At 38.5% G+C, this 13,573-nt stretch overlaps 1 protein-coding gene across 3 annotated transcripts in view; it reads left to right on the forward strand.

Annotated features, from left to right (window-relative positions):
• Positions 1-13,573, forward strand: part of FAM118B (family with sequence similarity 118 member B) — a 47,728-nt gene that overhangs the window by 32,180 nt on the left and 1,975 nt on the right. For all 3 annotated transcript variants that reach the window (XM_033097585.1, XM_033097582.1, XM_033097583.1), the window contains exons 4-6: positions 6,696-6,923; positions 9,532-9,660; positions 10,847-11,132. In XM_033097585.1, the coding sequence (XP_032953476.1) occupies positions 6,696-6,923; positions 9,532-9,660; positions 10,847-11,132 (643 nt within the window). The remainder of the gene's footprint in view (positions 1-6,695; positions 6,924-9,531; positions 9,661-10,846; positions 11,133-13,573) is intronic.

Raw genomic sequence — 13,573 nt, forward strand, 5'->3', positions numbered from 1 at the left:
AAATGTGTACCAACCAAATACAGCAAACTGGAGTCAGACATTATCTGTGGCTAATTTATTATTAACTGTAAAGTTGTGGAATAATGTCAGTTCCAATAGGGTAGCAATTATTAAACTTTTTGGTTTCCAGACTCCTTTACATCTAAAAAATTACTGAGAATCTCAAGCAGCTTTTGTTTATGTGGGTTGTATTTATCAGTACTCACTATTAAAAATTAAAACAGAAATTTTTAAAATATTAATTTATTTTAAAGCAACAATAATAAATTTATTATATGTTAACATAAATGTTTTATGAAAAATAATTCTATTTTCCAAAACAAAAATAAATTCCTGAGAAGAGTGGTTGTGTTTCACATTTTTGCAAATCTCTAATACCTGGCTTAATAGAAAACAGTTGGATTCTCATATCTGCTTTTTATAGTCAGTCAGTTATATCAGTGTTGGTTTGATTTAAATATATGAAAAAAATCAGTTGTCAAAATTACATAGTTGAAAAAGAGCGAAGTATTTTAAGTCTTTTTTGGTAATTCTAGATATTCTTTGTTGATACTACACCAAAAATTCAGGAAGTGGTGGCTTCCTAAAGATTAATAGCAATATGGAATCTGAAATCAAATTATGTCCATATTAATGGTGATAATGAAATTTGAACTTTTCCTATTCTAATGTATTAAATAAATTCCATTGATCCATCTTGCACTTAGAATGAGTCTTTTACTCGTGCATGATTTTGTGACATCATGTATTGATCATTTGGAAAATATTGGTTCATTGAGCATACATCTGTTCCAGATGTTGATACATTAAACTACACAATCAAAAATGCATTCATTAATATCACTTCCAGTCTCATCACAAAAAGGTGTTTGGAAGCTGTCAAGCTCATAAAAGTTTTCAAAAAATGTTGATTTTTGCTCGAAAACTCTGATTTCATCATTGACAACAGTGGCAGCAATCAATTGTTTTCCTCAAAATGACAGGCTCCCTTCATTCATTTTTTTTTTTTTTAAAGATTTTATTGGGGAAGGGGAACAGGAATTTATTGGGAACAGTGTGTACTTCCAGGACTTTTTTCCAAGTCAAATTGTTGTCCTTCCAATCTTAGTTGTGGAGGGTGCCATTCAGCTTCAAGTTGTTGTCCTTTCAGTCTTAGTTGTGGAGGGCGCAGCTCAGCTCCAGGTCCAGTTGCCGTTGCTAGTTGCAGGGGGCACAGCCCACCATCCCTTGCGGGACACGAAACTGGCAATCTTGTGGTTGAGAGACGCACTCCAACCAACTGAGCCATCTGGGAGGCACCTCAGCTCAAGGTGCCGTGTTCAATCTTAGTTGCAGGGGGCGCTGCCCACCATCCTTTGCGGGATTCGAGGAATTGAACTGGCAACCTTGTGGTTGAGAGCCCACTGGCCCATGTGGGAATCGAACCGGCAGCCCTCGGAGTTAGGAGCACGGAGCTCTAACCGCTTGAGGCACCGGCCAGCCCCCTCCATTCATTTTTGAGAAAATGCATGAGAATATCCAAATCTGAATAACCGAAGTTTGTCAGTCACTCAAGGAAAACTGATGTTTGTGGGAAAAGGTGGCAAGTTCAGCTTACAACTCCAATAATCACACAAGTGTTTTGCCTCGAGATAGCCACCATACTTCAGTATACAGCAGAAGTGCTTCGCATATTTCCTGTTTATTTACGCAGAATATTAAAAGGACATGTATTCAAGAGTCAAGATTTAATACAATTAATTTTTACTGCTTCATTAAGGACATTCTTAAGTGAAACTGGCATCTTTTTCTTACCAAAAGTCTTGGTAATGAAGAATACAGTGATAACTGGCACAGCTTGGTTTGCTGTCTCATTCATGCTAATGTCGACCTAAGAAACGTCCAAACCTGTGGAGAATTTTTATGAGTTTATTTGAGCCAAACTGACGACATATACCAGGGAGCAAGATCACAAATGCTCTGGAGAATAGCAGTTTTACAGCTTATTTTATACATTAGGATCAAAGGAGGAGACATAAGGAAGGTACGTGAAATCCATTGATGGTAGATTAAGGAGGTGGGAGAAAGCAAAGCGGGAAAATCTCTAGGATAAAAGGCAAAATGGAGAGAGAAACACGTACTTCTTTTACATTGGGTGGGTACAGGATAGTTAATAATTAACATTTACAGCACACAGATAGTATGCAGGGAACAAGATAACAGTGAGATTCTGTGGTCTTGTGCTCTGGTGCCAGTGGTTGTTCCTTAGGTTGTGCCTTTGATGGGTGGGAAAAGAAAACTCTGACGTTTCAAAGATACGGTATCCTAGATGCATAGGAACAATGGATACAGCTGACTTAAGGTAAACATTGACCTTTGCTAAGGAAGCTATGGGCCTGGGACAGGACTACCTGCTGTTACCTGCCCAGTTAGGAATTTGTGATCAGACCGAAGGTCGTTACTTTTGGTTTCTGAGCTTGTCAGGCCTGCCGTGTGGCCCCCCTGACCTTGTCAGGATTATTGCATAGCCCCATTTTCATTCACATAAGGCACCAGCAGTTTTACCCATCATTGCCTTTGCACCGTCAATGTAAATATAAACACAATTTAAAAGACAAATGTTACCATAATGTTGTTAGGAAAATAATTTTGACTTTGCAGACCCCTTAAAGAATCTTAGGGGACAAGGGCGTCTGTGGGCCACGTTTTGAAAAACATTCCAATAGAGGATATGTAAGAAAACTATGCAGGCAACCCAAAGGCTTTTAAAAAGAGACAGAGGCATCTGGGGAAATTTGAACATTATCTGAGTATTTGATATTAAGGAATTAATAATACTGTATATTTTAAGGTATGATAGTGGTGTTGCAGCTAATGTTTTCTTCTATATGTAAAGGGGAGTCCTTATCTTTGAGGAAACCCGTTAAAGTATCTGAATGAAATGATAAAATGCCTGGGAATTGCTTCAGAAAAATGCAGTGAGAGGGGGAAGGAGCGTGATGGATGAGGAGCTTAAGCGAAACAAGATTGGCCGTGTGGGATCATGGTTCAGTCTGATGAGGGGTGCGTGTCGTTTTCTTATACTCTTCATTTTACTTTTGTGTGTGTGCAGTGTTGATGAGACCCTGGGCAAATCACTTCGTCTCAGAATCTGTTCTACACCTGTAAAACTGGAGTAATACTGCTCACCTCGTGGGGTTTTGTGAAGAATGAGTGAGATGATGTATATAAAGTGTCTGGCACATAGTAAACGCACTGTAAATGTTAATAAGCTCAGTGAAAGTCAGGATTGGGATTGTTTTTACTGTATCTGGAGTCAGAAAGATGAGAGTTCCAGTGTAGAAGGAAATGAAGTAGCAATGGATTCAGTTCACTGTTTGAAATGAATGAGAAAATGTCAGTTGTGTGGGAGGTCGGCATTTCCTTTTGACCAGGGAACTTCCTTGTTTGTTTTCATTCCTTTGCCTTGATTTAGAGAAGCCATTGGTGGGAAACTTAGTTCTAGGGTCACCTGCTTCAAGAGAGAAAAACATTCATTTTTTTTTTTTTTTTTTTTGAAAAACATTCATTTTTAAGTCTGAGGAAATCAGTGCAGCCACAAAAGCCTCATTCCTTCCTATGTTAACACGCAAGATGTAAGAACTTCAAGAAACAGGACTGAAAGATAATAAGCGACTCATGCCATTTATTTCCAGGTTTTACCCTTTATATGTCTTTTCTTAATAGAAGCAAGAAAATATATTCCACGCCCATGATCAGCTGATTGTATACCAGGCGTTTTCATCTGTGTGTGTAATGATTAAACTGCTGTTGGAATATAGCGTTATGTAACAGTGTGTGTATGAATCAAAAGGAAGTTATACAACACAAAAGGACGTTCTTAAAATAACCCTATTCTTTATTTAATTTTAAACTTAGTTTCGCTTTTTTGAATAGGTGCTGCTTACACACATTGCAGAAATCAAAATGAACGTTGAAAAGGTTTATGGACGTCTCACTCCCACTCATGTCTGCCTCCGCTCCCCAAACTCACCCCCATAGGTCACCACTCTTACTAGCTTTTTGAGTATCCTTCCACTGTTCTTTTTTGCACAAAAAAAAAACCCCAAAAACCAAAAACAAGCCAATAGGACTCTCTGTATTCTTCTCTCACTACCGTTATCCCCCGTGTCAACAGGTAGCATTCTAGACACACTTGCATCTTGTTTGTTTTCCTTAACATTATATCCTGGAGGTCTTTCCATACCAGTCTCCTGTATGTGGATACTTGGCTTGTTTCCAGTCTTTTACTGTTATACCCTGTTTCCCCGAAAATAAGACCTAACTGGACAATCAGCTCTAATGAGTCTTTTGGAGCAAAAATTATTATAAGACCTGGTCTTATATTACATTATGTAAGACCGGGTCTCATATTGTAGTAAAATAAGACTGGGTCTTATATTAATTTTTGCTCCAAAAGACGCATTAGAACTGATTGTCCGGCTAGGTCTTATTTTCGGGTAAACATGTAGATAACAGAGCAGTGACAACCGTGTATATGTCATTTCATTTGTTTGCAATTACATCTGTGGGATTTATTCCCAGAATGGAATTTTAAAATTGTAGGGTAAATGGGTTATAATTTTAAAGACATTAAAGAGGCACTATATAATGAATCTAGAATAGTACGTGGCATTCATTCAGTAGTAGTTGACTCTTGTATGTAGTAAAATTCAAATAATTGAGGTTATGAATTCTTCACTGTTGATTTCCGATCAGATTATTCATTCTGATTAAGTGTTAAGAGTCCCCCCGTTGATTGCCCTTGGGCTGCTAATTTGTGATGGAATTATTTATGCCCTTATGTAATGAGAATGGACAGAAGTTTACATGACCCACATTCTTCGCCAGACAAATTACGGGCTGTACTATTTATTTCACACTAGAAAAGAATCTTTGAGCCCCCTGGCAACAGGTTACAGTGAGGAGCCTGTCTGGTAGTAGATGTAACATGGAATAGCGTGTCACCATCAGGCAGAGGTACTGTTACACCTCTGCTCTCATTTTCTACTGTGAAAATAGTTACCATTTGGTAGGTAAAAGAATTAATAATTTTATTAAGTATTTTGAAAAATGAGGAACAGAATTTGGCAAATTAAAGTGTGTTTTATGAATCTGCTTCCATGGTTCCATGGTAACAAATCTTATCTGAGCATTGCCCTTTTACAAAGATGTACAGTGGAAACCAGGAAGGTAGGGGATCACTTTGAAGAAAAACAGATGTTGCTGATTATCTACTGTCTAGCAGCTAAGTGGAGTTACTTGGAGTTTGAATGGGGAATATTGGACCCTTTAAGAACTAGTTCTTGCTCTGATATCATCTAATGAAATGGTATTGCAGGAATAGGATAGGGATCAGATATTTTTTATAGCACATTACAGTTACTTTCCCTTTCAAATGCCTTTTGTCTCAGAAGCCACTTTGTCATTTAAGTTATAAAGCCAACTTCCCACCTGAGGTGGGTATGGTATTTCCTCATTAGTCCTTAGAGATAATACATACATTCAAAATGAGTCCAGGGAAATGAGTTATTTAAATAAACCACATGTTAAGAAATAGGGAGTCTGTTTAGAACTGACTAGTGTTTGGTAATTTTAACAGTTGCAAAATGCAGGTTTTGGATAGCCTTTATTAAGTACTAAGTATTCTTCCTAGCAAACCTGTAAACAAATTGCTGAATTATGCAAGGGAATAAACAGGCAGGGGGAAGGTAAGCAGTTTTCTATAACATCCATAGCATAAGCATCCAAATCCATAAGCATCTGTTAAAAGCATCTAGGATTAGAAAAGGAGGTGCTAAGCCACATTTCGGGGTGTCTTTTATTAGTTATTCCCTAGTTAAAGTTTAATGAAAGCACGTGTTGTCTTCTTACCTGAGACCTAATTAGAGGGTAGTTGGTGCTGTGCTTTCTTTCTCAGGATTCTTTTAGTCCTCATAGTAACTTACATTTCCTGGCTATGCCCATTTTCTTCATTCTATAAAAATGCCTATTTAGGGGCCGGCCCAGTGGCTCAGGCGGTTGGAGCTCTGTGCTCCTAACTCTGAAGGCTGCCAGTTCGATTCCCACATGGGCCAGTGGGCTCTCAACCACAAGGTTGCCAGTTCGACTCCTCGAGTCCCACAAGGGATGGTGGGCAGCGCCCCCTGCAACTAAGATTGAACAGGGCACCTTGAGCTGAGCCTCCACTGAGCTCCAGGATGGCTCAGTTCGTTGGAACGCATCCTCTCAACCACAAGGTTGCTGGTTCGACTCCCACAAGGGATGGTGGGCTGTGCCCCCTGCAGCTAACAACGGCAACTGGATCTGGAGCCGAACGATACCCTCCACAACTAAGATTGAAGGACAACAACTTAACTTGGAAAATGTCCTGGAAATATACACTGTTTCCCCAATAAAAGTCCTGTTCCCCTTCCCAATAAAAAAATAGTAGTTTTTTTTAAAAAATGCCTATTTAGAGAGCTTGTGACGTAATAATGCTGATCACTGGCTGTGTGCGAGGCCTTGTGCTAAGCATCTGGCCTGTATCATCCTATTTTCCTTATAACCCTGTGAAGTAGACAATACTTATCCTTACTTTAAGTACAAAGTAGTCTTCAAAAATTTATTACTGTAATTAAGACAAGTGACCTACCAAAACACCTAGCATTAATTTTTCTCTTTCAATTTCTCCCCAGCGTACTAGTAATGTTCGATCCACGTTTTTCAAGGACTGTTTGTATGAAGTATTCGATGACTTGGAGTCAAAGATGGAAGACTCTGGAAAACAGCTACTGCAGTCAGTTCTCCATCTGATGGAAAATGGAGCCCTGGTATTGACTACAAATTTCGACAATCTCCTGGAACTGTATGCAGCAGATCAGGGAAAGCAACTTGAATCCCTTGACCTTACTGATGAGAAAAAGGTAAAAAGTACAGGATTAGTCTATTTTTCAGGCTAGTGGATTGTATCTTCATCAGAAAAACAGTTTTCTAGTTGGTGCTTTGTGAGGTACTGGTATTTATGTAGAGATAGAAAGGAAGATTCTTGTCTCTGGTTGTATTTTTGTCTTTTTATTTTTTTATTTTTTGAGATAAAAATCAATATACAGTAATATGCACAGATCTTAAAAATGTTCATATCTGTGAATTTTGACAATTTCACCCAGTTTTAAAGCAAGAGTATAGGAAGTCATATAAACTGTGAGATCTCTTTAACACCCGGTAATACCGGGTGAGTGTAATACTGATTTAGCATTCTCTCTTAGGGTATATTCTTTATGTCAACTCCATTTAGAGAAAGGTGCCATAAATACTGATTTTCTCTGGAAATGTATGAAAAGTACTTCATAATGTCTGGAAGAGCAAATCTCAGGCCAAGTAATAGCTGGGTTGAGGTTAATGTTCAGTGAAAACGTCAGCAGACTTGTTTTTTTATTGTAGCCCATACTATACCCAAGCTGTCTACCATAATATTGAATTATAGTTGTTGATCTATGTCAACTAACGAGGTGAGGTTTTATTAGAATGGTCATGTGAGTTTGTAATTTGAAATCTAGCACCAATAGGAAATTCTATAGCTACACCAACATGTATTTAATTGATGAAATACAGTGAAGCCACAAAAGGGAAAATGTTGTCATTGCCATAAAAAGATGTCAGAGACGTGAGTGAAGAAAATAGAAAACAAAGCAGGTTCTGAACCACCACCAGGTCTCATTTGTCCTGCTCTATAGTTTTTGTAACTTTCCTCCTAGTTTATTTTCCCAGCAGCCTGTGTCTGTGTCCAATGTAGAACCCAACTAAATAGAGTTTGAATAGACAAGAGATTCACCCACTGGTTTTCACTGGCACAGAGGAGTAGCTGTGATACCACTCTTGTAATTGTGCTGACCTTGAAGCCAGGTTTTAACAGGAAATCAAATTCAGAGAAATGATGCCACGAAGACTGATTTTCTCTGGCTAGAATGTTTTCCATCCACTACCCCCATGCTTTGTACAGCCAGCTCCTCCTTTACCTAGTAAATCGCAAATAACACCTCCTCTGAGAGGCCTTCTCTGATCATCCTATTTAAGAAGGGACCCACCCTTACATTTGTTTTTTTGTCCATTTCCTTCATAGCACTACTGTAACTTTCAATGTTTATCTTGGTTTGTTTGTTTTCTGGCTGTTTGGCCCACTGGAATAGCAACTCCATCTGGCCAGCTACCATGTCAGCCTTTCTTACCCTAATGTCTAAGATGGTACCTGGCGCATAGTAGATGCTCAGTAAATGTTTTTTGAAGTAATAAATGATTGAATGAAATTCAGACATTAATGGCTAGACACAGTGTCCTGTCCATGCTATCTCTGATACAGTCTCCAAAGATCCTGACTAGCATCTGAAACATCAGGCCTCTTCAAAGTTAAGGGTACCCGTCAGACTTGACATTTTCCTTCTCACTTTCATCGTGGAGCTTCCAGATTTGCTTTGCCCTTTTAGTCCACATTAGGGGCGACACCGAAGTCTAGCTGTTAGAACCATTGACTGGTAGTCAGAATGGGGCCTAGTAATATGCAAATTCTAAATCTCTGTGCCTCTTGACTATTTTTACTGATTTATAACTTATTTCTGTAGACTGTTATAAGAATAAATGTATACTGTCTTGAGTCCTTGGGAAAATGGAACCATGGAATCCAGGGCGCTGTTGTTACCATTGTCATCTAAATGATTGTTCTTCATTGGTAGCCTTTTCGGTAACTCAGAGGTGACTGAAAGGGTTCTTTTATTGCTTATTAATTGCTACACAAGAAACTGCCCTGAAATTCTGTGACTTAATACATTTTATTTGCCCATGATGATGTGCGTTAGTGATTTGATCTGGGCTCAGCAGGCAGTTCTTCTGTTGGTTTTGTGATTACCCACGTGCCTGCAATCATCTGGTGGCCTGACTACAGCTGGGTGGTACAAGATGGCCTCGCTTCTTTTTCTCTGTCTGTTGGTACAGGCAATTGGCTGGACCCTGCACTTCTAGCAGGCTAGCCCAGGCTTCTTCATATGGTAGCTGAGTTCCAAAAGCAGCAAAAGAGAAATAAGACTCATGCCCACATTTTCCAAGCTTCTGCTTGTGTCATGTTTTTTAATGCCCCATTGGCTAAAGCAAGCCACATGGCCAAGCCTGGAGTAAGTGTGAAAAAGGACTTCACAAAGGCCTGGGTACAAGGAGTCTTGCTATCTTGGGGATCATTACTAAACAGGCATCCGTAACAGTCATCCGTATCTCTCATGTATGTCACCAGTGGAAAGAGCCCCTACTGTTCCTGGAGATGATGACAAATTCTAATTTTTAATTGTTACTTTCAAAGAGAAATCACCGGACTTGCTGCCATCAGTCCTAACAGTCATGCCTGAAATGGAAACTGAGGCCACTTCAGGTTTTGCATTCTTGCTCTATGGTATCATGAAGCTGGAGTTATGTCTATCTTGCTCATTGGGACCTTGAAGCAAGTGCTCAGCCATTCCAGCCTGGTTGAGCTCTCTCTGTGTTGTGCAGGTCCTAGAGTGGGCTCAGGAAAAGCGGAAGCTGAGCGTGTTACACATCCATGGGGTGTACACCAACCCTAGTGGCATTGTCCTTCATCCCGCTGGGTATCAGAATGTGCTCAGGAACACTGAAGTTATGGTGAGTGGTGCTCATCTTGTGGGTCTTGGGAAAGCCTTGCTGAGAAGCCTGTAAATGTACCATTGGTCTTCGAGGGATAACATTTTATTTTCGTTAATTAAAAACTGGAAGGTCAGACATTCTTTCCTGTGTTTCTCAGCTTGTGGGTGTGCATGCCATCTCAGCAGATGTACTCTTAGGTATCGAGCGGTAGGGTTTTCCTTTGTTGACTGACAGCCAGCGGGTGGCACTGTCATTGTCATCTTCACACGCAAAGAATACATTATTGCCACTTTTCATTGTTTGGTTCATCATAGTATTAATAACCCTCTCTATGCCAACAATAATTTATGTAGCTTTTTATTGACCAATCAGTGCTAGAACATACATTCTAAAGAGATTGTGTGTAAATGGAGATGGGTTTATATTGAATTACCGCACTTATTCAAACTTATTGCTGAGTGGAAAAAAATTTTTTGAAAGTTGGATTGTGTGATAAAATGAAGGTCTTCTTCATTGTGAAAAAGCTTGTTGATCTTTAAGGATGCACGTTTTAGACTTGCTCACACATACACGTGCAAACCAAAAACACTCCCTGGCCAGTGACATGTGGGGGAAATGGTCCCCAACTCTGAAAACAGTATATATACTGACTGTCACCTATTCTTTTCTTGATCTCCATCACTGACAGAATGATCCCTTAAGCAAAATCATTTCTAATGTTTTTATATTTATGTATATGTATAGATACATACAAATTGATAGTCTAAGTATCAGACTTCCTTTGGGAAAAAAATCTGGTGATGAAATTATCTTCAGTGGTTATGGTTCAGTTTATAAGGCCAAAAAAAAGGCAAATATGGTCTAGAAAATGGAGAGTGAGATATATTGATAAGACCTCCTCATTGCTTTGTGGCCTCTGGGCAGGTAGATCTAAAAAATAAACTGCAAAATCAGTAGAAACCCTGAATAGAGAGCCTACAGGAGAATGCCAGGGAAAGAGCAGTTTTAGACCCATCATCAAGTTGCAGTAATCAACAGGAAGATCAGCTGTGGGGACTTAACCACCCTCTTAAATCTTGGTTAAATGGTCGCCACAGTCTGCTAAAAGTAGCAGTTATGATGACCCTGTTGTCTTGTTTTACTTCAGACATGCCTTGTCTCTCTCTTCACGATGTCATTAATATGTTGTTTCTTTTCCTGCAAGAGAGAGATTCAGAAACTCTATGAAAACAAATCATTTCTTTTCCTGGGATGTGGCTGGACTGTGGATGACACCACCTTCCAGGCCCTTTTCCTGGAGGCCGTCAAGCATAAATCTGACTTAGAACATTTCATGCTGGTGCGGAGGGGAGATGTAGATGAGTTCAAGAAGCTTCGAGAAAACATGCTGGACAAAGGGATTAAGGTCATCTCCTATGGAAATGAATATGCTGATCTTCCAGAATATTTCAAGCGACTGACCTGTGAGATCTCCACAAGGGGAAGATCAGGTAAGATGCATTTTGAGACTGAGAGGGATCCAAGACCAATAGCTCTTCTTTCAGCCTTTGACCAAGATGAGGAATATCAGCTTAACCAGATTATGAAGGGAGATTATGGTTAGTCTTCAGGTTAGACTGAAATGCCATTTGGATGGATAGTGGACCAAGGTATATTCCAGCAGTTCAGTATAGAAGTAGGAAAAATGGAAAAAGAGATTAAGCCTCACTAGTTAGCAGTGGAATGCAATTAGGGTTTAGATTTCAAAATAGAAAAGAATGGTAACTGGGTTTTGGCTAAGGCTGAGGAAAGAAATATATTCATGTTGGAATATGTTCAAAATTTAAAAACCTTTGACCTAGAAAGCCCATTTGATACAATTTATCATTGGAGCAATTTCTCCTGAAGAGATAATTGGACAGTTGCACAAAGATAAATAGGTGTGGGAAGTAATCAGTGTTGTATATAATGACAAACAATTAGAAGCAACTTAAATTGTTTGTTGTTAGAAAATTCTAGAAATACACATTTATTTGATAAATTACAATGAAGCCATAAAAGGGAACATGTTTTTCTTGTCTAAAAAGATGTCAGAGACATGATACTGTGAATGAAGAAATGAAACAAGCAGGTTGCAAAACACCACCATGGTCAGTCCCATTCATCCAAAATTACAGATTATTGTTTTCGTCTGTATAGAAAAATACCTGCAATGATGTTTACTAAATTAATTATGGTTATCGTTATGCTGTAGGATTTAAATATTGCTGTAGGGTTAAATATGCTGTAGGGTTTTTTTAAATATTTTGTTTCTGTGTTAGCATTTCCTACAGTGATTATGCATTTTCTTTATAAACAGAAAAAAAATCTTTAAAAATACTGTTTGGAAACTGTTATGGTAGTATGAAATCAGAGGTTCCTTCATTTTACCTCTAGGTTCTAACAAGACAGCCAAATGGGCGAAAAAGGTTCAGTTTATTAATGGCTCCAGGCAAGTTCCCAATAACCCTACAAAACGCAAAACTTTGGTATGAGCTAAATTGAAGAGTGCTTTTGAAAACCTTACTTTGAATAAAACCAGGCCCCAGGCAGGGTATGGCTAACCTGACACATCACCCAGTTCCAAAGAAACTTTGCCGTTGTACATAGAATATGTTCTTGAAAAGTTGTATGTTAATATGGATTTTCATTGTCAACCCAAATGCATCTTATAGGGCCTATCAAAGTACAGGTAATTTAATACAGAGAACTTTTTCTAAATCTAATAATCATTCCCAGCAGTCTTTTATGAATCAGATTGCTTTGAGTACAATTCTCTGTAATGAGAAATCCCACAAACTCTTATCATCGCCATAATTGAATACCGAAAAACATGTCTTCCCTTTCTCCAGAAGACAAACCTTTTGGTTTCTCTCGTTTGTGAAAAACATTTGCTGTTCTTTCTTGGGGATGTGTTTCCTGCTGTCCTGCAGTGTTTGATGTCTGCTGTTCACCCACACTTAGGACTTTCAGCCTTCCTACCCGGCACGTTGTTTTCATTCAAGAAGAGGCACAGACCCCAAGCTCTACGTTTTATCTGCATTCTGAGATCTTCTACCCAGGGAAAATGCTAAAATTAAAAAGAGCAACAAAATCCCTCTGGACAGCTAGCTCTTCCTATTACACTAAATTTTAACAGAAAGCATCTGAGGTATTGTAGAGTGGCACAAATTCTTTTATTAGATCTGTAGGCTTCCTACCAGGGTGGCTTTCCCCAAAGTTATCACTAATTAGGTATTTTGAATTTTTAAAAAACAAGGATTTTCTTTATGGCCAGGAGGCTTTATTAGTATGGTCAGCTGAGTTTATGATTTGAAATCTAGTAGAGCAGTTTTGGGTTAAAAACATTGTTTCATTTTAAGACAAGTCAAGTTTATCTGCCATCCTTGGTTATGTTTTGAGTCTCTTACACTGATAACAAGGTAAGAGGTCTTCGGTGTTTTGTTTAACACTGAGCATTTGCTATGTACCTGGCATTGTGCTTTGTACTCACTTCTGCATAATAAAAATTACTTGGGTTCAAAAGAGTCTGTAGGATCTAGTACATTTATTTCAGGAAAATCAAGTAATGAGGAAAAGAAAAATAATTCTAATTCATTACCATAATACAAGCAGTTATTTTGGTATATTTCTGATTAACAATTTTTCCCTATTCATTTTTCATAGTTGTAAACAGATATACATATACAGTCTTGGTACTCTTTATTCAGTGGTACATCATACAATTTCCCACATGGCTGCAGTTTCGATAATGGCTATTTTGAATGACTGTTACAATCTAGTGTGGATGTTATAGTTTACCTAATCATTTCCCTATGTTAGGCAATTTGAAATATTTTCTAATTTTTTTCTATTGTAAGAACTGTTGCAATGAGTGATATCTTCATCCCTAGTTTTCCCTTTTGCCAGTAAT

This window comes from Rhinolophus ferrumequinum, chromosome 25 (assembly GCF_004115265.2).
Source record: "Rhinolophus ferrumequinum isolate MPI-CBG mRhiFer1 chromosome 25, mRhiFer1_v1.p, whole genome shotgun sequence".
In the NCBI taxonomy this organism is placed as follows: domain Eukaryota; kingdom Metazoa; phylum Chordata; class Mammalia; order Chiroptera; family Rhinolophidae; genus Rhinolophus; species Rhinolophus ferrumequinum.